This window comes from Vigna radiata, chromosome 3 (genome assembly GCF_000741045.1).
Source record: "Vigna radiata var. radiata cultivar VC1973A chromosome 3, Vradiata_ver6, whole genome shotgun sequence".
NCBI classification, from domain to species: domain Eukaryota; kingdom Viridiplantae; phylum Streptophyta; class Magnoliopsida; order Fabales; family Fabaceae; genus Vigna; species Vigna radiata.
The window spans coordinates 8,925,018-8,947,998 of NC_028353.1; the positions used below are offsets into that span (position 1 = coordinate 8,925,018).

Sequence of the window (22,981 nt, forward strand, 5' to 3'; positions counted from 1 at the left end):
CATTTGAACATTGATTATGTGTCAATCAATCTGTGATTGGTCAAAAATTACTCTACATTTAATAATAATAATCATAAACATAATTATGGAGTAATTTTTGACCAGTTGACACGTAATCAATGAAATGTTGTCAAAAAAATATTGTCTAAATATCATTATCCTTTAAACTAATATGTAATACACATAACTTCTAACGTCAAGATTTATAAGTAAACTTTATTATTGTTATTTATTTCATTAAAATATAAATATAAATACTTATAAAGAATTGATAGCATAAAACATTATTTTGCTATATTTTTTAACATCAAATATAAATACATTAAATATTACAAAATATCAGTGATATAATTGATTCTATTTTCTATTAATTATATAATTTCTTCACATTTTATTGATTATGAGATTTTACACGGGCACTAACGAAGGTGCGGAGTGATCGCCGGTGCAAGAGGCATGGTGCCAGAGAGCACGGACAAGGAGCGGCTCCTAGCAGGCTTCGAGTGGAAGGGGTACATGGACGAATCGAACATACACCGGAAGGAGAGGGATCTAGAGACTGTATAGGTATGGGACTATACAATAGAAGGATAACTTAAGGGAATTGATTTGGCTACTCATATCAACAAATGCATTTGTTTTTCGGTAGCCTAAGTCATAAGAACTCCATGGTTAAGCGTGCTTAGCCTAAAGTAATTATGGGATGGGCAGTCAGCAGGCCTGTAAGTTGCCGGGACGTTACAAATGACTATGCGCTAAGTTACAATATTTTGATGCATGTTGTAATGGTATTATGTAGGTGAAATTAATTATATACTATGGAAAAAATATCCACGATACATGATTAATGTGAAGTTGCATTAAAATTTTGGGTGGCCTGTAATGGGTGGTGGGTCCTAAATGAACTGCTTATGTATATGTATATAAAGTTTGACCTTTGATATATTAATTTGAATGAGTAATTTGTTTTTCCTCAATGATACACGATTATTGGAATGATATTATTAAACATTAGGTAACATAACACTCACTTAACAATGTGTATCCCGACTTCACTTATATAGTCAAGTAAACATGATTTAGGTGATAAGTAATTGAATGAGACTTATGTTTACATGAGTAACAAATGTATATTTCACTTAGCAATAGATGTTTTGTGTTACCCTACACGATAATCTTAACTCAATTCTTATACGAGTCACACGTTAACATTTAACGAAATTTGTTTATTATAATTTAAATACTCATAAAAAATATTTTATATTTAGTCATAACGATTATAATAATTATGTATGATATGAACATTGTGATAACATGATAATAAAATTAATATAAACATGTTAATATATGTATTATTTTCACTAATTCATTTCATGTTCACTTCTATGTTAATGATTATAATTAATATGAAAGTGTGTTATATTGATAGTTATATTCAAAACAAACAAACCAAACTTTAATTATCTTAGATTATATATTTACATATCGTAACTTTTTATGATTTTTTAACATTTAATAACTCTTTGAAATGAGTACTGAACATGTATTTTAAAACGCATTTATATAAATAGATCCCAACACATACATCCATCCTTCATGTATGAGTATATTTCTTCATTTATTAAAATGTTTATTTTGTTGAACAGATTATTTATGTTTATTGAATTATAGTGTATTATATCATATTTGATTAAAAAATATTTATTTACTTTCATACTTATTTTCAAAACGGTTATAAACATTTACTATAATATATTTGATGTTTTTAAACATTATCTGTAGAAGACTATTTTTAAAACTGATTTGTGAACATAAAATAAAAGTTTAATTGCAAGTATTTTCAAAAATAGAAGTCAAGAATTTAGAAATACAGAATAAGATACGTATTTTACACTGTTAAATTTACAAAAATACTTATTAATCATAAAATATTAGACGATTATTTTTATTGTAGTAAAACTATATTTTTCTCTCTCTCCTCCGAAGTCATGTTCCATGATTTTACATCACTAGTTCACGTTCGTCAAGCTTATCCAGCCAAGCAGGGAAAGACGACCAAAATATTCATCATTCATCTATCTAATACGTCACTCGATTAGTATTTCTATACTATGTATGTGCATTGCTTTTACTGTGTCATATTCTCAACATTAATCAAACGTTTGGCCCTTTTCATTATTTTATAATTATCCATGCCCTGTAAAATAAGCACTTTAGATTATTTTTACCAAAAATTAGACATATTTTTTAGTTAAAAATCCGAGTAAAAATATAATATATCAACACCATCTTTTTTTCATTTTTAATTATAATTATTTAACCAGTTTCTTGATATGCTTTGTTAGAATTCCTATTCTTTTATCAAGTAAAAGATGAAATATTTGATTTATTGATAGTTAAAAAATCTGAGTTACCGTAGTACTTCTTCTATCCAAAATGGAGATTTTATTCAAGAATTCTCATTTGAGTTTCATTCAGTTGGCATTCTCCAAATTAGTTTGATAATAAATTTCTTTTTCTTTGGTGAAATATTATGAGTATTATATATATATATATATACACTTTAATGCTTTGGGAGAGAAAAAAATGTTGTTTTCACTACATCCATCACTTGCTGTTGGTTGCCACAGTGATTTGGACTTGAAAGCGCCCATCTTTTCATGTCTATTGATATTGATTGTTGATACATCACTTGGCTTGTTGATGTCCTCTTTGAATCAATCTCTCTTTCCATAGGACTCTTCGTCCTCGGCTGTTTCTTCATCTGTGTCAACCACTGTGTTCAACCTATATGCTTTTTTAAGCTTCAACCTACCCATCACACATTCATATTCACACGCAGAAAGATCATTCAAAGATGAGTTCTTCGGCACCTCAAGTTTCCAACAACAAAACAATGTGGCTGCATCCAAAGGTTTTGGGTTTCAATCCTTCTGAAAGATGGGGGCACTCTGCTTGCTTCTCCAAGGGCCTCATGTATGTCTTTGGGGTATGTATCACTTTACTTAAACCCCTTTTGATCAAAAAAATAAAACAGGTCATTAGTTCAGTCTTGTAGCTAAAAACCATTGGTTAGTTTCTTAATCTCATCTATATATTTTCTGAACCTGTTCCTTACTGGCTTGTCCTCATTAATGATGTCTGCACACTGCTCCCCACATGTTGTTATTCTTTGAAGCTGTGCTTTTTCTGTATGCTTATCTCTGGGAATTTTTCTCATTAGTTTGGTTAGTTTCTGGTATTACTGAGTACTTTTTCTTTCTTTCTCAAGTTCACTGAGTTATTACTACCTATATATGGCTAAGAACCAAAGCACTTTCTTCTCTGAATTTTAGTTTTTTCCTAATCTCTTCATCACCTATTTTTCTTTTAGACAGTTGACTGAATTCATTTTTTTCTTACTGTAATTAGTGGGACAATACGAGTTTGGGTTACCGTCATCTTTCTGCTTACTTAATATGGCGATATTCACATTTTTCATTCTTCTCTTCCTTTTTCCCATCCCTGTATTATAAAACATGCACCCAAAAAGAATACGAGACCTCTTACTTCATCGAAAAAATTTAAGCACAATTGAAAATAAAAATACTTTGCCTCATTATTTTGGCTGAGATTGCTTGGTGTGCATAAGACCAAATGAAAGTTGAACTGAATTAAGAAAATGCAACAACTACCATTTTCTTTCTGTACCATCGTTTGCAATTCTATATATGAAAGCGACGAAGAGCGTTTGTCCTGTCACATTTCCATTCAAACTCCAAACTCGTGGACAATATTAAATATTTTATACATTTTTATTGATTAGAATTGTGGGTTCGGTAAGCTTTGAAGGTTTGCCATTGAGATGATAAAGTTTGAGTGTATTATTTCAGGGTTGCTGTGGGGGGCTGCATTTTTGCGATGTTCTCACTCTGGACCTTACCAAACTGGTTTGGAGCAAGCTTACTACTACCGGTGAGAAGCCGGGGCCGAGAGATAGTCACAGTGCTGTTCTTGTGGGGCATAAAATGATAGTGTTTGGTGGCACGAATGGGTTCAAGAAGGTGAATCACATTCACATACTTGATCTTGTTACCAAAGAGTGGTTTCGACCTGAATGTAAAGGGACTCCTCCTTCTCCACGTGAAAGCCATACTGCCACGCTGGTTGGTGATGAAAGGATAGTGATATTTGGCGGTAGTGGAGAAGGTCATGCTAACTATTTAAATGATTTGCACATTCTTGATCTTCGAACCATGAGTTGGACTTCCCCTGAGTTGAAAGGTGATTTGCCGGTCCCCAGAGACAGTCATAGTACCCTTGCAATCGGGAACAAACTTATTGTTTATGGTGGAGATTCTGGTGATCAGTATCATGGCAATGTTCATATGCTTGATATGGCTACAATGACTTGGTCTAGAGTATGCTCCTCCCTTCTCTTCTATGATAATCACCAATAATTTTCTTGAAAGTTTGGGGAGGGAAATTGTTAGATTTTCCACTGAGGGATTTAGTAACATCTTCTTGGCGTTTCAATGACAGTTGACGATTCAAGGTTCTCCACCAGGAGTCAGGGCAGGTCATGCTGCAGTTAACATTGGAACAAAGGCAAGCTTTTTATATTCATTATTTTTAGGACTTGCTTGTTACCTAAAGGTAAACAGTGTATGTAAAGGTAGTGAAAATATCTTTTACATTATCATTCAATAATTGATTGTCGTATGTGATAAAAGTTATTCTGATTGATTGACACATTGTAAAAGTATTTACACAGAATGTATAAAAGTTAAATTCGTTACTAAATTTACATGGAGTTCTTCTAAATTTTATTCAATAGTAAACTTCTGTCAAGGCATTTTAGCTGATTATGTAGAGCCACATCAGGTTTAATTTAAAATGGCCAGATTCTTTGTTTATAAATTTTCCTTAGAAAATAGTGTATGAGCTGTGCATGATGTGCAGGTATATATCATTGGAGGAGTTGGAGATAAACGTTACTATAACGACGTTTGGATCTTTGATACTTGCAATTTTTTGTGGACTCAACTCGATATACATTTTCAACAGCCACAAGGGCGATTTTCTCATACAGCTGTTGCTGCAGGCATGAATATTGCAATATATGGCGGGTAGGATCCTATCTATGAATTTAAGACTTTCTAACCAATGATACAATGTTGATCTTTCTCTTTTAGTAGTTTAATCTGTTTATTCTTTTTCTGTTAACAGATGTGGGGAAGATGAACGTCCTCTCAATGAATTGTTAGTGTTGCAGCTTGCAGCAGAGTATCCAAATGGACGTTACTACGTTCCCATGAGCAAACCTATTGGAACTTATTGGAATCACGAAAAGAATATTATCCCAGCAGAAGCGGATACTACTAACTCGGTACAGAAGTTCACAAAGCGATGTCATTATTTACTTCTTTTTTTTAACCAAAAGTAGAACTGACAGTGAATTTTGAAGCAGGAAACTATCCTCGTGAGGAATGACGTGGAAGCTTTTGGAAATGGAGCTTATGAAATTGCATCAGAAAAATCGTCGCCTTATCACTTTGATTCAGGTGGGTTGAGTTATGTGTTTTATTCCGTACAAACATCATTGTAAGTGCGTATAGAGCAGTAAGCTTAATTCATTTTACCTTTTTATATTCTTCTTGTAAGTATTTATCGATAAATTTATCTTAATAAAGGGAGACGCAAAAGGGGTTGATGGGTTGAAAATAAATGATTATTTGTAGGTACTTCACGACAGAAGAGGAGGAGAATTGCTGCTGCAAAGGTATGGGATGTTGAATCAGAACAAGAAGATAGTTTTCTTTCATTGTCTCTTCATTCATCTCCATATAAATCGGATCAAGAACAGACCCCAAGTCAAGAAGCAAATGCATTCTTTCCAACCACTTCCCAACACGAAAATGACTCAAATTATAAGAGAACATTGATGAATGTCCCACTTAAGACTCCACAGGCTTTTCATTTCCTACAACATCAAATAAAACAGGAACAATGTCTTCATGTTAACGAGGACAAAAAAAGAGCTCAACGTCAGGCTGCAGAGCAGAAACCAATGCTGCGACCCATTCAACACCTGGTGAATCCTTTGCTCAGTATTAGAATTGCACTCTACCACAACTTTCCCCTCTTACTATTCTTAATATTTTTAGACAGGTGAAATTAAAAAGACTTGATTCTATTATTCCTAGTTGCTAATTCATTTCACTTTTGATTTCAAATACAAGATTGGTGGTGAAGTTCGGGAGAGAGTTGAAGGACCCTTTGACCCAGTTTCGGTATCTCCTACAGTTGTGAATGGAAGGATTTTCCGGGGAGTCATATTTGCACCTGTAAGTTTGTAAACTTGGATGTCAAATGTGTTGATTTGTGTTGAAACTAGTTTCAGTAACAAAAAGAAACAAAAAATGCATCAGGGAGCAGGAGTTGTCTCAAAAGGGGCGAGTGTTAAACCGAATTGTCCTTCCTCTCAAGCCTTTTTGGGTACTTTAAGGGCTTCCCAGGAAGCACCATACCATGGTTCACGATCAAGGCAAACCCCAGTGGCTTTACCATTTCCAATCATGGGAGCGACTCCCAGTGTTGTTTCCAAGGAGCATAAAATCAGGAGTGATCTTCAAGGATTGGCTCTAACACTTGGAGGACCAGGCAGTGGAAATCCTGAGGTAAAATATTGAGGAAGCAAACGAGACAACTAGGTTTATGTAAATTTGGGACATAATAATCCTACGTACTGGAGTGGTTATGAATTTCCTGAATCCATCGTCATTTGTAAAATATTTTGATTTTAGCTTTATAGTGTAATCCCATCTTCTTCCCATTACATGGGAGGATTTTTGTTTGATGATACTGATTAATAAGTCCTAATGGTTATACGCCGAGGGGATTGGCCTTATACGAGCAAATATTCATTCGTGAACATGAATTCATTGAGCGTGACCTCTCATATAAAAAGTAATGTGATGAAAAGACTCTAGGTATAAAGCGACAAACAATTTTGGGGGAAAGAAAATTGTTTTTGGCTTACAAAAAGTGGACATTTCGTACACTAATAATATTTGTTAATTGAATTTCGTAAAATTAAGAAGAAGAAAAAAATCAAAGCTGTGCACGTGGTCTGATATACAATGTATTCGTCATGTTAGATATGGGGGTGGGTACATTGCATTCCCCTACTTGTTTATCCTATGATACAGTGGTTAAACTGAAAAATATAAACGAGTGTGTCAACTTAAAAAACAGTTGAAAGCATTTTTTGATGGGTTGTTGATTATGTTTTATGTAATAATTATGCGAAGAAATTATAGTGATGCATGCATGGATATTGTGGAGAAAAGGTTATTGAAGATTTGGGAGAAAGAGAGAAGAGTGATGGTGAAGAAGTATTGTACGAAGGATTTGAAGAGGGACCGGGAAGAGTGAGTCGGGCACAGTTTACAACAGAAAATTTCGCCCGTGCTTCCCGCGGGACGCTGTCGTTCTGTCTTGCAATGTTTTTCGAGAGATTGAAAAGAAAAGAAAATGGGCCAGGCGGCTAGCCACAGTGAGTACCCAATGCCAATGCCTTCGTCTCTGTCACTCGCTTCTCTCATCTGTCTGCCACGTCTACGGATACAAACATGCTTAACGTTAATTATTGCTTATCTTTATCCCAATTTTATAACAAACCTAAAAAAAAAAATACTTTTACAAATAAAATACGGTTTACTAATTTGTGTATATATTAATCAAATAAAATAAGAAGAACAAATGGTTTTGCATTTGGTAGTGATAAAATAGAATAATAATAGATTTGTGGATATTAAAATAGGTGAAGGTGAAAGCGATGGTGGTGGGAGAGAGAGAGATTGATTTGAGTGATTGATTGAGTGATTCATTGTGAGTTTTTAAGATTGAGGTTGAGTGGGTGAGTGAACATCAAAATCATATCATAAAACAAAAGAAAGGCCCCAACAAGAGCCTGTGCATCAGGAGTGCTTCACTCAAACTCTTAAAAACAAAACAAAACAAAACATAGTTGCAATCATGTTGACAAGACCACTACCTCTACTCCACTATATATCATCACACTCTTCAAATTTCTTCCTGTCACACCCATCGTATATAATAACTTTTCTTTTCTGTATAAAAAGGATTCATACTTAGTAAAATATAATATAATTAAAACACCATCATCCACAGCTCTTGGAGCCTTCTTTACCATATGCTTTTCAAAACAATATATATCAATTTTTTATCAAAAATAATTTAATAGGAACCTAATCATCTAATAGTTATTGTTTCCTTTTTTTTCTTATTGAAATTAGAAAGCATGACACTACAATATTATATTTATTCATAGAATTGTTTTGACAAATTTAGATTTGTTAATAATATTGATAGAAAAATCATATGATTTTTATCACTTCGATATTTCTTCAAAATTTAAATATACATTTTACAATCTTATAATTAGGAGCAATGTAGCAAACTTACACTGATGACAATAATAAGAAAGCCTTAATTATACATAACAAAAATTACTTTTAATTGCATAGTTATACATAGTCATTCACATTAACTTTGTGATTATCTTAGTATTAAATAGGTTTAATATCTATTTTGGTATTTATTTTGTTAATTTTGTTTAAGGTGATTTTTTATTTTTTCAAATATTAAAAGTGATTTGAAATTTTTGTAATTTTTATTCAATTTAATTATTTTTTCTAGCACATCTAAATTATTAACCGTATTCATGTGAGCTCTTACATGGTCATTTTGAACACTTGTTTACCTGACATGCTTCGTCTTTCTTCCACCATCAGCGAAGCTTCGTTCATCTACCATTGTGATGCTTTAGATTTCATCACCACCGTGACACATCATATTTCACACCATCATGAATGCATCATCAATAAGGAGAATCATGAACCAACTTGTGCCTTGAACACAAATTGTCGAAATCCCCTAATTACAAATCAAAAATAGGAGATGGTGGTGTCATTGTTTATGTTTGTGATTTCTAAGTCTTTATTTCGATTTGGGTGGAAAGATTTAGAGCTTCCATTGTGCGATTTAGGATTTGTTGGTTCCTTCGTCCTTCTTGCAATGACACGATTTAGGGTTTTTATTATGCAATTTTGGACTTTCATTCTTGTAGATTTGTGGTGTGCATTGATGGATGTCATGATTCGTGGTGGCTTGCGATCTGGGATTTTCACGGAGGAATACTGGTTCGATGGATTATGCTGGTGTGACACTATGAACAAATATGGTGGTTGAAAGCATGAAGACCATGGAGATCTATGATGGTTATTGTAGTGAATAAGTGATTGCTGATATCAATGGGCGACTGTAGTGACATGACCAACAACGAAAGAGATCATGATGGTTGTCTTAGGTTGTTAAGTGTATTGGAAAGAAGATAAGTTGATCTTACAGCCACAACAAAAATAATGAACATGTCATTTAGTAATGACACAAAAATTAAAACCATTTTGAATAAAAAATTACTTTGAACAAAACTTGCAAAAACCAAAAGTTAAAATAGAACAAAAAGTTAAAACTACTAAAAAAACATAAAAATATGTTTTTATCTTCGAGAAATAAAAAAAAAATTCTACTTTTTTCAGACATTTAGTATGTTTGAAATTTTACGGGACACAAATCATATTTTACTATAAATTAAAAATCAAATTTTAAAAAAGGAAGTTGATGAGATAAAATTTAGGTGCAGTAGTTTATGCAAAAGTTAATTTAGAGTTATTGTGTTTCATTTTTCTCCTTTTTACTTCCTAAAATATTACCTAAACGTATCCTNATTCAACCAAAACGGGTGATAAATCACCTGGCCTTCAGCTCATTAAGGATTTCTTCGGGGTCAAAATTTAACTAGTGTCATATCCAGTGACCAAGTTTTGATTTTTGTGCATAACCTTTCATTCTCACTTTCTATGTTTTGAGCTAGATGCAGAGTACCTGGATAAGTTACTGTCAGAGACATTGACGCCAGATGAAAATTTTTTGTTTGGTTCCCAGAGACCACGTTTGATTCTTGATTAGAATCACAGTATCTTGCTTTGCATTCCGACGAGGCAGTTAAATTTTGGTAACTAAGACTATAATCATGGTCGTTACATAATGAAAGGGTTCAGAATGCATGTTATATGCTATATCTGTTGTTGAGTGTTAACATCATGTTCTTTACTTTCTGTCTTTTCTAAATTGATGATTGTTGCCCATAGGGCAGTTCCACTANTAATGTGCTTTTGTCCTAGTTGAATTTGGCAGGTATATTCAACAGTAGCTTCGGAATGTCACCAAAAATACAATAATTGGGTGCCTCACATGACACTGGTCATCACCTCTATAATGATGTATGCGATATCCCCATTCTCCTTCCCTCACACTTTCACTGCAATATTATGACGATTCCTTTGCAGTCACGACCTCTATATATGCAGAATTTTCCATCAAATTTAGCAGTTCAAGATTATACAAGTGAAGCATATATGTTATCAGCATTTAACATCTTGTGGAATGGAAATCTAACATTTTCCAAACTTCTACGTGATGGTTTCTTTGACCATGCTACCTTAATCCTTACAAATATTTGTACTACAACCTCTGTTAGGCTGTTACACATGTATCTGACGTTCCCGTGCTGACAGAATGACAGGAGGTGGAAATAGTGATTGGGAGTGGAAGTTCCGATGAAAATTTGTAATGCCCTTGAAAAATAGTGGTGTAGGTAGCCATATTCTGTTGTAAGTCCAGCAATGAATTTGTTCTGTTAAGAGTACTTGTATTGGGCTTGTCCAATAGTTGTTGGCAGAAGTTGGTCAGAAAGAAAAGATTGAGAAGCTAGAGTCAAAAAGATAGGAATAAGACAAATGATTGAAGGAGATGAGGATTTGCAATTGACAGAACAACTTAGGTAGATGAAAAGGAAAATGTAGTCTATTTTTGTGTTGTTGGGTCAGTTTCAAATGAATCAAACTACTAAGCGTGACCTTCTATCCTTATCTGCTGGTAGGTTCAAAATGGTGACCACGCTTAAGTATCTGACAACTGCTATTCCAAGTAGTCTTTGACAATTTCCTGAGCCTCTGGGTTACTTTTTCTGTGTTCTGCATCATGTCCGTGTTAATCTTTGTATTNCAATAGGCGTAATATTCTTCTTCGTATAATTTTCTAGGATCGGTATCTTAACTTTCATTTGATTTTGAATTGTAAGTTTCAAGAGACTGGTTTATTTCGATGAAAGATTATCTTGGACATGATTCGATATAATGTATATATTTGCAGATATTCTCGGTAGATAGAAAACATTTCCTTAACTGTGGTATAAAAAAGTAAACATTAACATTGTGTCTCTTTCAGTATTTTGTAAATTGAGCATGATTTACGCAACTTAGTGGAGTGGAGAGGACCTACCGAGTATACCTCATAAACAAGTGATGCCTACCCAAAACAAATTATTGGAAAGGTGTCAGTTAGGTCCATTAATAGACAATAACAATAGTCACTGTTCATCCTGCAACACTTGTCTTTTTTCTTTCTTTTTTTCTTTTTTCCAAATTTTCACTTCCATTAGGACCCACCTCTTTTTTTATTTTGCAATTAATGTTGGTAAAAAGTAAGTAATGTGTATGTTTGAATTAAAGTTTCAATTAATTTAAAATTTTGATTTTTGAGAAATCATTTATCAACGTTTTAAGTCTGTCTGCGATAACACAAAAAACCAAAAAGTCTGTTTGTGAATATTACGTATTTAATTTTTGGATCCGTTTATTTGTAACTTTGTTTTCAGAAGAAAGCATTTCTAGTTTAATATTTTTAGTATTTCAGAAGAAAACTTATTTTTAATATTTCTATCCAAAGAAAAACAAAATAAAGCTCTTGGTGTCTTTAAAAGTGAATATTAAAAAACTCTCACAAGCTAAAGGAGCAGATTGGGAAAGATTAATTTTTATCATTTAATTTATTCACTCATTGAGCAAGTGATTGTTATTTTATTACTTTGTTATCTTACTTATTTGTTTACACGTGATAAAAATTATAATTAACATACAAGAATAGTTAATTTTTATTATTTTTTCATTAAATTTTATTGGATAAAAAAGGTTGTGATGAGCTACATTAATACTAGTAACAACAACGATCTTTAATTATTATATATGATAAGATGAAATTCATCGTAACTATAATCACCTTCATCACTTAAATGTGACGACGATTATTTTTTAGTGATGATGTGAAAATCATCGAGAGTATGACCTACATCACTTCTACTAATGGTAGTTAATTATAATCTTTTAATCATTGTGAACAATAATGTAGAAATCATTTGGAATATGATAATGTCATTATCTAATATGTTTTCAATAAAAATAATAAAAATTATTTGTCACTTTGCATTAATTCTAATATCGCTCTATATTCACCACAAACCTCTATATTAAATAGAAACAAATAAATAAGACAATGAACAACTAATAATCTTGATATCGGATTAGCATAAAAGTTCAACAACAAAAAATTGATTTAAAAATATAAAAAAAAAAACGTAAGTGTTGAATAGAAAAAAATAATAATAAAAACTTAGTTGAAAATAACTAAAAGAAAAATCAAAATCAAATATCCTTATTTTCACTTTGTTTATCTCATTTTTTCTTTTTCGTTTCACTTCTCTCGTTTATATTCTCATCATATTTTCGATAAAAATATATTTTAAATATCTCAAAAGAGAACAAATACGATTGTAAAAATCTTTTTATGTAAGTTAAAATAACCATACAATTTTCAACCTATATTATCATTTTTTTAAAGATTCTATAGACTTAAATAAACATAGTTAGTGCAAGTATTATTTCATGAAAATAAGAATCAAAATTTAGAGTTACGGTTATCAAATTTTCAGTATTTGGATAAAAAAATATATAAGAAAAATTTAATACTTTTGTTATTTTTTTATTTTTTATTTTAGAATTTGAACAAGAACAAGTTTTGAATGAGAAATAAAAGAATTGCAGGAATAGGTAAAAGTTAATTGAAATGACATAAATAAAGGATGATACTTAGAAAGTAATGTACATAGTTTTAAAGTAACATAAAGAGATTAAAAGTCAATGTGAAAGAATTATAAAAATGTAAATTGCAGGAACATGGCAGCAATACATAAACAACAGGTATTTATTTTATTATTAAATACTTATATATCTTGACACTTGCTAAAAAAATAATGTTTTTCTTGCTCTTTGAATTACTTTATTAATATGCGACTTTTGATAAAGAATCTAAGCATTTTTAACTTAGTCAACTTATTGGTGATACATACATGTTTCCCTTAATCAATCTCCTTGAATTAATTTTCTCATCCATTTACATACATATCTAATTATTCCTTACCTTGCTCTTCTTCACATTAAATATTTATAAGAAAAATTTCCTTAGTTTCAAACTAATATTGCATAAAATAAAAGAATGTTTAATACCATTGTTGGTTCCAGTTTTTGTTAGTTTTGTTTAAAATGATCTTTATTTTTTTAGTGTTCAATGTAGTCCTAAAGGTCGTCTTTTATGTTCAATTTAATCATTTTTGCAAACACTGTTTAAATCAATAATGGCCAAATGTCCAGTTGTGATATCAGTTAATGACATAGACACTTTAAGTGCGCCACCACCACCAATGTTCATCTTCTCCGTCTAGCATCCAGAAACACCACCAGGACCATCTTTCCCTTCCTTCACCGTGGATCTCCACCAACGCCATTGCCTCTCCTTCTCAAGCCATAACCATGGCAGCCCAGCAGCCAACCACAGCAAACCTCGCATCACGCCACACCACGAGAACAACCTCTGAAATCACCATCGACTATTTAGAGCTCCTTCTTCGCGCGACAAGCGACACTGTTCAAACTTTACTATGAGGACAAATTCCACCACCACACGAACTTCACTTAGTTCCCGCCAATGTCGCACCACCGTCATCTCCTCCCTCGTGCTTCCACCGTCTTCGTAAACCTATAGAAAACCCAAATTGCCACTATGGTGAGCTACAATCACAAACCATAATCATGACAAAAATCCTTGCACTGTTCAAACCTCCATGGCTGCCGCGAATACCACCCATGCTACCACCACCTTTGCGCCCTCAACCCTAATTGCATTAGCCTGTGAGAACCCACTTGCACAGAAATCGCGTTTGCAACAGAGTTCCAGCGCTGTTTCTCCTTCACGTGACAACTAGAGCCCTTTTCCCCTTGCACTCATAAACCCTAATTTTTTGGGTGGGGGAAGGGACTGCCATGTGGTAGTCCCTCATTGGCTGTGCATGTTTCAGTCAAGACAGGTCACCAGTTAAAATGCCAATGTTATTAACTGATTGCACAACTGGATATTTGGCCGTTATTGATTTAAAAAACGTTTACAAAATTGATGAAATTAAACACTAAAAAGATAAGACCGTTTAGAACAAAACTAACAAAAATTGTGACGAACAATTATATTAAACCTATAAAAGAGAGTGAGAAATGAGATTAGATTTTTTTATATACCAAAAAAGTTTATTGATTGGGCCCTATCGAGCCCATAATGTAGGTGATGGACTAATTGCCGTGGAAAACGAGTGGAAATGAATTCCAAAAGGTGGGGAACTCTTTGTCGTTCCTTTGTTTTAATTTATTAGGCAAGGCTTTAGAATCTTTGTACCCCACCACCACCTTTTTAATATTCCAAACAAACTTATAATTTAGTTTTGCGTTCAATGAATATATCCTCGTTAACGCCAAATCCATTTCCTTCAAACAGATTAGCATGCTTTTAAAAAAGATAACTATCCTTATCCTTTTCACACACATTTCCCTTCACTAGCTTTATGCTATTTCAAGATATCACTAATTATATGCAAATTGAAAAAAAAAAATTATAATTTCTTAAATCATATTAGTGATCTTTGATCTGTTAGAGATAAAGAATATAATTTTGTTTTTTAATAAAAAATATTTAATTATTGTTTGTCCTTTTTGCTATATTCTTATCGGGAGTCCTTTTTAATCAAATTATCACAATATTAATTAATAAACTCGATTCCACAATAATATATATCACATTGATGACGTAGATTATTTATAAAAATATTAGTTTTAAATTATTTAAATTTAACTTAATTTTATAAAATTAATTTGTAAGATGTTATTGTTATTTATACTTTATTTTAGTCGTATTTATATTATATATACAATATAAGATCTTCAAGACATTGAACATGTGATTACCTATTTGTGAATGATATAGGACAAACTTAAAAAAGGCTTTATAGTATAAACTTTGATATCATACTAAAATAGGAATGACGAGTCCATCACGTTTTATGCTAACAAACATTATTAAGATAAAAAGTTGGAATTTGATAGCGTGTATACTTTTGATTTTGTTGTGAACATTTTGTGTTACCATGAAAATATAGATCAAGTGTTAATATTCATGAGGCTTATTTATCATTTTATCGGTATATTCGATAAAATACCTTACATTTAATTAAGATATAATTTGTATTTAAATACAAATTCACAACATTTATGTTATAACGCTTGTTGATTATGATAATGTATAATTATTTATGGTGACGTGATATTATATTATAGATTTAATTAATAATTTGGGTTCTTTATTTAGATTTTTTATTTTTTATTTAATTAAGTCATTATTTTAAAAAAAAGTCAATGTCATTCTTTTTATTAAATTGAATGAAATACCATTTAAAAATGTTGTGTCAAAATTTAGGTTTATTATGTGTTAAAATATAAATTATTTTTTATTTTATATTTTTATAAATTTTTAACACTTGATATTTCAAGTACAGAAATATGATTTAACATCATCTAATATATTCTATTTTTAAGAAAAAAATGAAGTTTATAATAAATTAATGATATTTTTTAAAATATTTACACAATTAGACAGTGATTTATGGATAATCAAAACTCTTAATTGACTATATGAATATAGATTTTAATTCTTTAAAAAATTGAAATCAATTATGATAAAGTGATATTTTTTAAAATAGTTATACAAATAATTTGGTTCTTAAAAGAATTAAAATCTATAGTTGTACAAATATTTTTAAAAATGTCACTTTTTATTTAAAATATTTGATTGAATGTCAAAATATAAATTTTAGTTATAAGTTAAACCGAAACTTATATTCATCTTCATGAAATAAATTTGTAAATTTTTGCAACTCGTGAAAGGTTGTGTTGGATAATGACACTGTATTCTTTTCCTCAATCATTACAATTTTGTATTTTCTTCCTTTATAGTTTTTGTTGATGTTTGTTTTTCTCTTCATCATCGTTTATCATATTTCTTGTTTCTTATTTATCTCATTCTTTCTTTTTTGTTTTTCTCTTTCTGCTTCAAACATTATTTTCCTTCTATTTTGGTGTTGTGACTGTTAGAGATGACAACGGGTCGGGTCGGATACGAATAGTGTCTACCGATAACCTAATCTGTCGGATAAAAGTGTATCTGTCACTCGACCCGCTATCCGCCGGATATCCGCTTAAAAAATACTCACAGGTATTTTAAAAATCCGCGGATACCTGCGGATACCCGCGAATATATGTAAAAAATAAAAAGTATATATATATATATATATATATATATATATATATATGTTTTATATTTTTTAAAATAAAATTTAAATAAAATAATAAAAAAAAATATAATATAATATAAATTAAATTAAATATAAATTAAAAATTTAATTTTAATTAATTTTAATCTAATAAAATATAAATTTATTTTATTTTTAATTAAATTTAATTAAAAAATATAAATTAAATTTTTTATTTATTTTTTGCGAGTAGCGGATAGTTGCAAATCGGATAGTATACTACCCGTACCCTACCCGTTTAAAAACGGATATTAAGATATCCACTATCCATTATCCGCAGATAATAAATATCCACAAATAGTAACTATCCGCTGCAGGTTTTACCCGTGGATACGGTATCCACGGATTTTTTTCAATCCCTAGTCACTGCGTTCTGATTGCCATTGTCATTTGTTTGTGTTAATGCATTGTAGTTTGCAAGTTCATGTTGGCATATTGATCTATTGCAATTGGAGCACCACAATATTGCTATTGTCTTGGTTGTCGGTGTGCATTTGAATGATTGATTATTGATTGGTCTTTAATGTTTGATTGAAACCTATTGTTTTTTTATTTTACTTTTGATTTTTAATCATTTTAAGCTTCAATTATGTTATTAGCCGTAACTTATTCCTAATCGTTGTATTAGTTCTTTTAAGTAGAAGATAATCCATATTTTAACACAAAAAGAAATCCAACTCAACTTTTTGATACGTGATATTTTTAATTAATATTAATATTAATTTAACGAAATTAAATAATTTTTTATAGAAATAAAAACTCAATTATTATTTTTTAAATAAAAACTCAATTAATGAAAATATAAATAAAAAAATATAAAATGTAAATATAAACACTAAATAACTAATTAAACTTGTATTAAATTCATATTAACCGAACTTGTTTACCTGTATTGTATCTACATTAACTGAACTTGCTTTGTAAGATATCTGTAATTATTGTATTTGGTATAAAAGCGTTGGACTTAGAAGGGCATATGATATTTTCGAAAATATGTGATAAGATAACTTTATTTTAATGAGAAAAGAATTTGATGTATAATATTGTGATGATGTTTTAAGTCTTGGTGGTGATTTTTATTTATGTATGGCATACTTATTTTATAGTTACAATGATACAGTAGATATTATACAATGATATTCCTTTTATTATATTACATGATTCATCTTCTTTTTCACAATATCAAGAACTAAAATACATACGATATTTCACATAAAAACAACATAATATTAAACTTATTATTATATATATTATAACGCACATTACTTGAATTTTTTTCAAACGATAAATTTTTACTTATACCTGTCTTGAGTTTTTTTCTTTAAATATATCTAAAATTTTTAAAAAATAATAAAGTATTTACATTATATCCAATGAATAATGAACAGATAAGAAATTATTTATTTTTTGGGGACAGCACTAGCGGATAGTATCATAGTAGGATTTGGCAATCCCTTGAGCGGATGAGATATACTTGCATCAATTGATAAGAGAAAACCAAACACCTAACCTAATCTACTATACTACATATGATTAATTACGTTATTAAAAAGGGACATAGTCTAACATGTTTTTTTTTTTTTTTTTATATATATATATATATATATAATCGATTAAAAATATGAATAGTAAATGAAAATGAAAGAAGAGGGACAGAGGTGGATTAAAGGGAGCCAATGAAAGAAGGTTACGTTGTTTGTAATTTAATTCTCTTATGGAGTGAGAATCTCAGTGAGACAGTGTTCTACATGTACGTACGGCCTACACTCACTGACACCACCTACATCATCATGCATCCACATGCTCAAATCACTTCACTTCACACACTCCAAACTTCATCCTTTCGCTTCTCTCTCTACTCTCCTCTTTTGTTCCTTTCCCGGCTCTTCTTGGAAAAGAAAACTCTTTCTGCGCACTGCACCTACCTAATACTCCAACTCTTCTCTGCACTTTCCTCTGTCATTTTCATATTTACCTTCTTATTAATCTCAACACCCTTTCAAATTCAGCTCTTTGCGTTTATCTTACTAATGCACTGTTCATCCAATTTAACTGCACTATTCACTACTTACCCTCCTTACACACCTCCCTCTCCATAATAACTTGGATCATACATGCTCTAATTACAAAACCTCATGTATCATATAGGTACTTGAATTCTGCTTTCTCCTAAGAAACTTACTTGCTTGGGTGTAATATACGTCATATCCAGACCCCACTTAAGTTCACCAAGTCATGGAAGCAGTTTACAGGTTGAAACCCCTTTTGCCTTGTGTTGAGGATGTGCTTAGAGTTGGGAACGCTGCCGTTACTACTACTTCTGATATGCGTCTAGGAACGACACCTAATTGTTATCTGCAGCTAGAAGCACCTGAACCCAACGTAACCGAGTCAGATATGACGGATCGGATGGTCAAGATCCAGATCGCCGACCACCCTCTTTATCCAGATTTACTCTCTGCATACATTGAATGCCGAAAGGTACTGTTTCTTACGCCTAACTATCGGGAGAAAACAACCAAATTTATGTACAGTGACGGTAAATGGTAATTCTTTTGAAAGGTCGGAGCGCCGCCGGAACTGGCGTGCCTTCTTGAAGAAATAGGCCGAGAAAGCCACCGCATGAATGTTCGCCGCGAGAAAGGGGACGGTCCTGAACTTGACCAGTTCATGGTATGTTTTAAATTTTGTCTTTTGATGTATTTATTTTGCTTGGTTTCCAAATTCACTGGAGGGAAAGTCGAGAGATTGAAAGCAAATCAAGGATGAAATCGTTGTGAGAGGGGATACTTGTTATTTTTCCTATAGATAGATATATAGATACATGCATACATGCATTGCCGAGGTGTTTCTGTGGTATCTTTGAATGAAGATTTGAATTGTTGATATTGTCGTTACCTGAAAGGAAACGTACTGCGAAGTGCTTCATAGATACAAGGAGGAGTTGTCCAGGCCCTTCAATGAGGCGACTTTGTTTTTGGGAAACATGGAATCACAACTGAGCAACCTTTGTAATGGAACACTGTCAAAGTCAGCCGATAACAACCACTCCGGTAAATACTCCATTAATTTTCATGCTTATTCCTTTATGCTGTGGTGTGTGCTTGGTTAATGTTATCAGTGTGATTACTGAGTCATGGATGAAAATCTATAATTCTCAAAAACTAACAAATAGCTAGAGCAGTTTTTCTTTTTCTGGGTCTAGATTAAGGACTCTAGTGTATTGTGGATTTGACTCCGTTATTTTTCTTTGTTCTAAGTTGTTATTATTGATTATTCTGAAGTCTGAACATAGATGGTCCCTTTTTGTACGTTAAAGATAGAGCTGATTCAGAAATGTTTAATTTGAACACATCCACTCCCCGCTCCTACTGCTGCTAATTCAGACATGTTAAAATACATTTCACGAAAGAAGACAACTTCAATTTTTGCAACGGTAAGATCTGATGAATGATGTAATTTAAAGAGATATAAGAAAGAAAAATAATAGTGTTATAAAACTGTCATCCGAATGACATATTTATTATTAGTTTTGGAAAACAACCATGGAGTTATTCAAGGCTTTTCATAATTCACAGCTACCTATCTATAGATGGCTTGCTGTCTATAAATTAATTTTATATACATACTTTGAGCACTGTAATTGCTGTCTATAAATTCTTTTTTAACTTTTACCTTTAATCTGTATACGATGTAGTTAATTTTAATTTAATAGAAAGATTATTTTATTTTATTTAGATATTATTATAGAGAAATGACAATCTATTATTAATTTTTGAATGACATTAGTTTTTTCGAAAATTATAAATATTTTACTAGAATTAAAAATTTTCGTATTGTGTGAATTTTTTCGTGAATATTTTGTGGGATTATATGTAATTCATAGAAAATGTTTCACAAAGTTAGAAAAGTATTTAATCTCACTGAAATTTTATAAAACTGAAATTTCAAGGTCACATTTAATTTCTAAGGAATTATTGTTACTATAAATGGTCGTGAATATTATAAAGTGATTCCGGAGTGTTACATAACATAGGGTCTTGATCCTTAGTTTGTTATTATTAGCATCTGAAATAGGAAGTTCCACAATCCAAAATATAACGGTGACCATTGAAAATAAGTATTTTGAGAATCAGAAAAAGAGAAGAAAAATGTGAAAAGGAGCATACAAATTTGATTTTTTGGCTAAGGAAGAATAGAGAAGAAACAGTTGAAAAGTAAAAGAGAAAAAAAAAATTGTTAAGGTTTTTTCATATTCTTCGGGAAAAAATAAGAAAAAAGAGTTACTCACAAGTTAAAACTTGGGCGTGAATCATTCTGTAAAAACTTTTTCATGTAACTTTTGCATTTATTTTTAATGTGTAGAACGAAACCCATATTTTCTGTAAAAAAAATTAGGAAGAAACTTGTCCAAACTTAATCCCTATATATTATGTTATATTCCGCATGTTGTAACATAATCAAACAATTTCCACACAAATATGTTTGATTCTGCAATGAAATAAAAAAAATCCACGTTCTTTCTGAGCACACTATCTTCTGTCCATACCATTTGGTTGTGTTTCTTCCCTCATTACTACTACCTTGCTATATTAAAAACACACAGTAAAAGGTTAGATTGAGATAGAAGAGATCTTGTAGGTTAAATGAAAATGCTGTTCAAGAAGCTAATTCAAAACGAGATGAGGAAAGTTTCTAACAGTAACAAAAATATTTATAGTTTTTTATTTTTTTAATTTTTTTATTGAGATCTTAGGAGAAAAGATGGAGAATTTAAGCTATATAAGTATGTAATAATAAAAAAAGAACATTAAAAGATTTGAATAAAGTAATAGGCATTAAAGATGAAGAAAATTTTGATTATATAGATGAACGTTGAAAGAGAGACGAAAGAATAGATATATTTAATAATAATAGGGTTTATACGTAGACGCTGAGCAATATATATATATATAGTTGTATGTGTTGTGAATTTAATTTGTGAGATGAAGTAGGTGGTGGGGCATCAGAGGAAGAATTAAGTTGTGGAGAGATGGAAGAAGTTGAAGGTCGTATATCTTCTTCTTTAAGTTGCCAAGGTGATCAAAATCTGAAAGAGATGCTCCTTCGCAAATACAGTGGCCATTTTAGCGCTTTGAGAAAGGAATTTCTAAAACGAAGAAAAAAGGGTAAGCTACCAAAGGATTCAAAGATGGCACTCATGGACTGGTGGAACACCCATCATCGATGGCCATATCCTACGGTAATTTCCATCATCTTCTTATCTTTTATGATACGCTTGCTTCAGAAAATGGGATGGAATGATTTTGGGTGTCACTTACTTTTACTTACCTAACTCTACAACATGCATGAAATTGGTATGAATTGTTTGAAAGTTTATGAATGATACAGGAGGAGGAGAAAGTGAAGTTATCAGAAGTGACTGGACTGGATCAAAAGCAGATAAATAATTGGTTCATCAATCAGAGAAAAAGGCATTGGAAACCAACTGACGATATGCGATTCGCCGTCATGGATGGGTTAAGTGGCGTTGATGGAGGAGCTATGTTCTTTTAGTTCTGCAACTTGCAAGTGCTAAATTTTGGACTCTCAACTCCTCTTTTTCAACTATACCTTTACATAATATAATTATCAAAGTTGTAGTTATGTCAGTGTATTGCATCATTGTTGTCCAGCATTCCGGAGTTGTTCTTTATTTTATGCCAATATGCCTCTTTTCCCTAGAAATTACTCAGCTTAGTGACTGTAATTCTTATGTATGTATGAATGGCGATAAATATTATACTACAGAAATGTTATTCTTGATTGGAATAGAAATTATTACTCTAGTTCTGAACTACAATTTTCCTTTCAGGTATGATACAAACTAATAATTTCTTTACATGTGGAGAATTTTTCATCTCAAAAGAAAGAAAAAATGTTTGCTAGAGTTATTGATTGTAAACGGGACGGAGCAGGTAGCCCAATTGTAAAATAGTTCTAACACGATGCAGACACTGGGCTAAAATTTCCCAAATTTTTAGAATAGTTTTAGTAGGAGTGTTGCTCCCTACACCTCTCCAAGTGAAACCTGTATCTCTTCATTAATTTAATTTATTTCAAAAATATTTTACACCTTCTCACTATTTTCTTTTATTCCAAAAATACCCTACACCTCTTCACTCTCCTTAGCAATCTTTCTCTTTCTCTCTCTACATTAATGGAGCATTTACATGGTTCATTAATGGAGCATTTACATGACTTAAATTTGAAGTTAGATATATTTTCTTAAATAAGTTTGATTCAATGTTATTTTCGTTGTTGAATATATTTTTTTCTTTTCAAATTACT

General features: G+C 31.4%; 2 protein-coding genes across 4 annotated transcripts; both read left to right on the forward strand.

Annotated features, from left to right (window-relative positions):
• Window positions 1–2,589: 2,589 nt before the first annotated feature.
• On the forward strand, window positions 2,590–6,945 carry LOC106757200 (RING finger protein B). Of its 2 annotated transcripts, none has more exons than XM_022779363.1 (9): window positions 2,590–2,989; window positions 3,873–4,400; window positions 4,522–4,587; window positions 4,942–5,108; window positions 5,209–5,368; window positions 5,447–5,543; window positions 5,721–6,073; window positions 6,222–6,326; window positions 6,411–6,945. In XM_022779363.1, exons 1-9 carry the CDS (start codon window positions 2,858–2,860, stop codon window positions 6,669–6,671), a joined length of 1,869 nt encoding a protein of 622 aa, XP_022635084.1. In that variant the 5' UTR covers window positions 2,590–2,857; the 3' UTR covers window positions 6,672–6,945. The 2 variants fall into 2 exon arrangements, with proteins under 2 accessions (XP_022635084.1, XP_014495304.1); XM_014639818.2 differs by having other exon boundaries at window positions 5,450–5,543; window positions 6,411–6,940.
• An 11,458-nt stretch (window positions 6,946–18,403) lies between these two features.
• LOC106757939 (homeobox protein knotted-1-like 1) lies at window positions 18,404–22,493 on the forward strand. Of its 2 annotated transcripts, none has more exons than XM_014640798.2 (5): window positions 18,404–19,132; window positions 19,214–19,324; window positions 19,557–19,704; window positions 21,643–21,893; window positions 22,043–22,493. In XM_014640798.2, the coding sequence occupies exons 1-5, from the start codon at window positions 18,887–18,889 to the stop codon at window positions 22,205–22,207; spliced, it is 921 nt and encodes a 306-aa protein (XP_014496284.1). In that variant the 5' UTR covers window positions 18,404–18,886; the 3' UTR covers window positions 22,208–22,493. The 2 variants fall into 2 exon arrangements, with proteins under 2 accessions (XP_014496284.1, XP_014496285.1); XM_014640799.2 differs by having other exon boundaries at window positions 18,407–19,132; window positions 21,646–21,893; window positions 22,043–22,462.
• The last annotated feature ends 488 nt before the right edge of the window (window positions 22,494–22,981 follow it).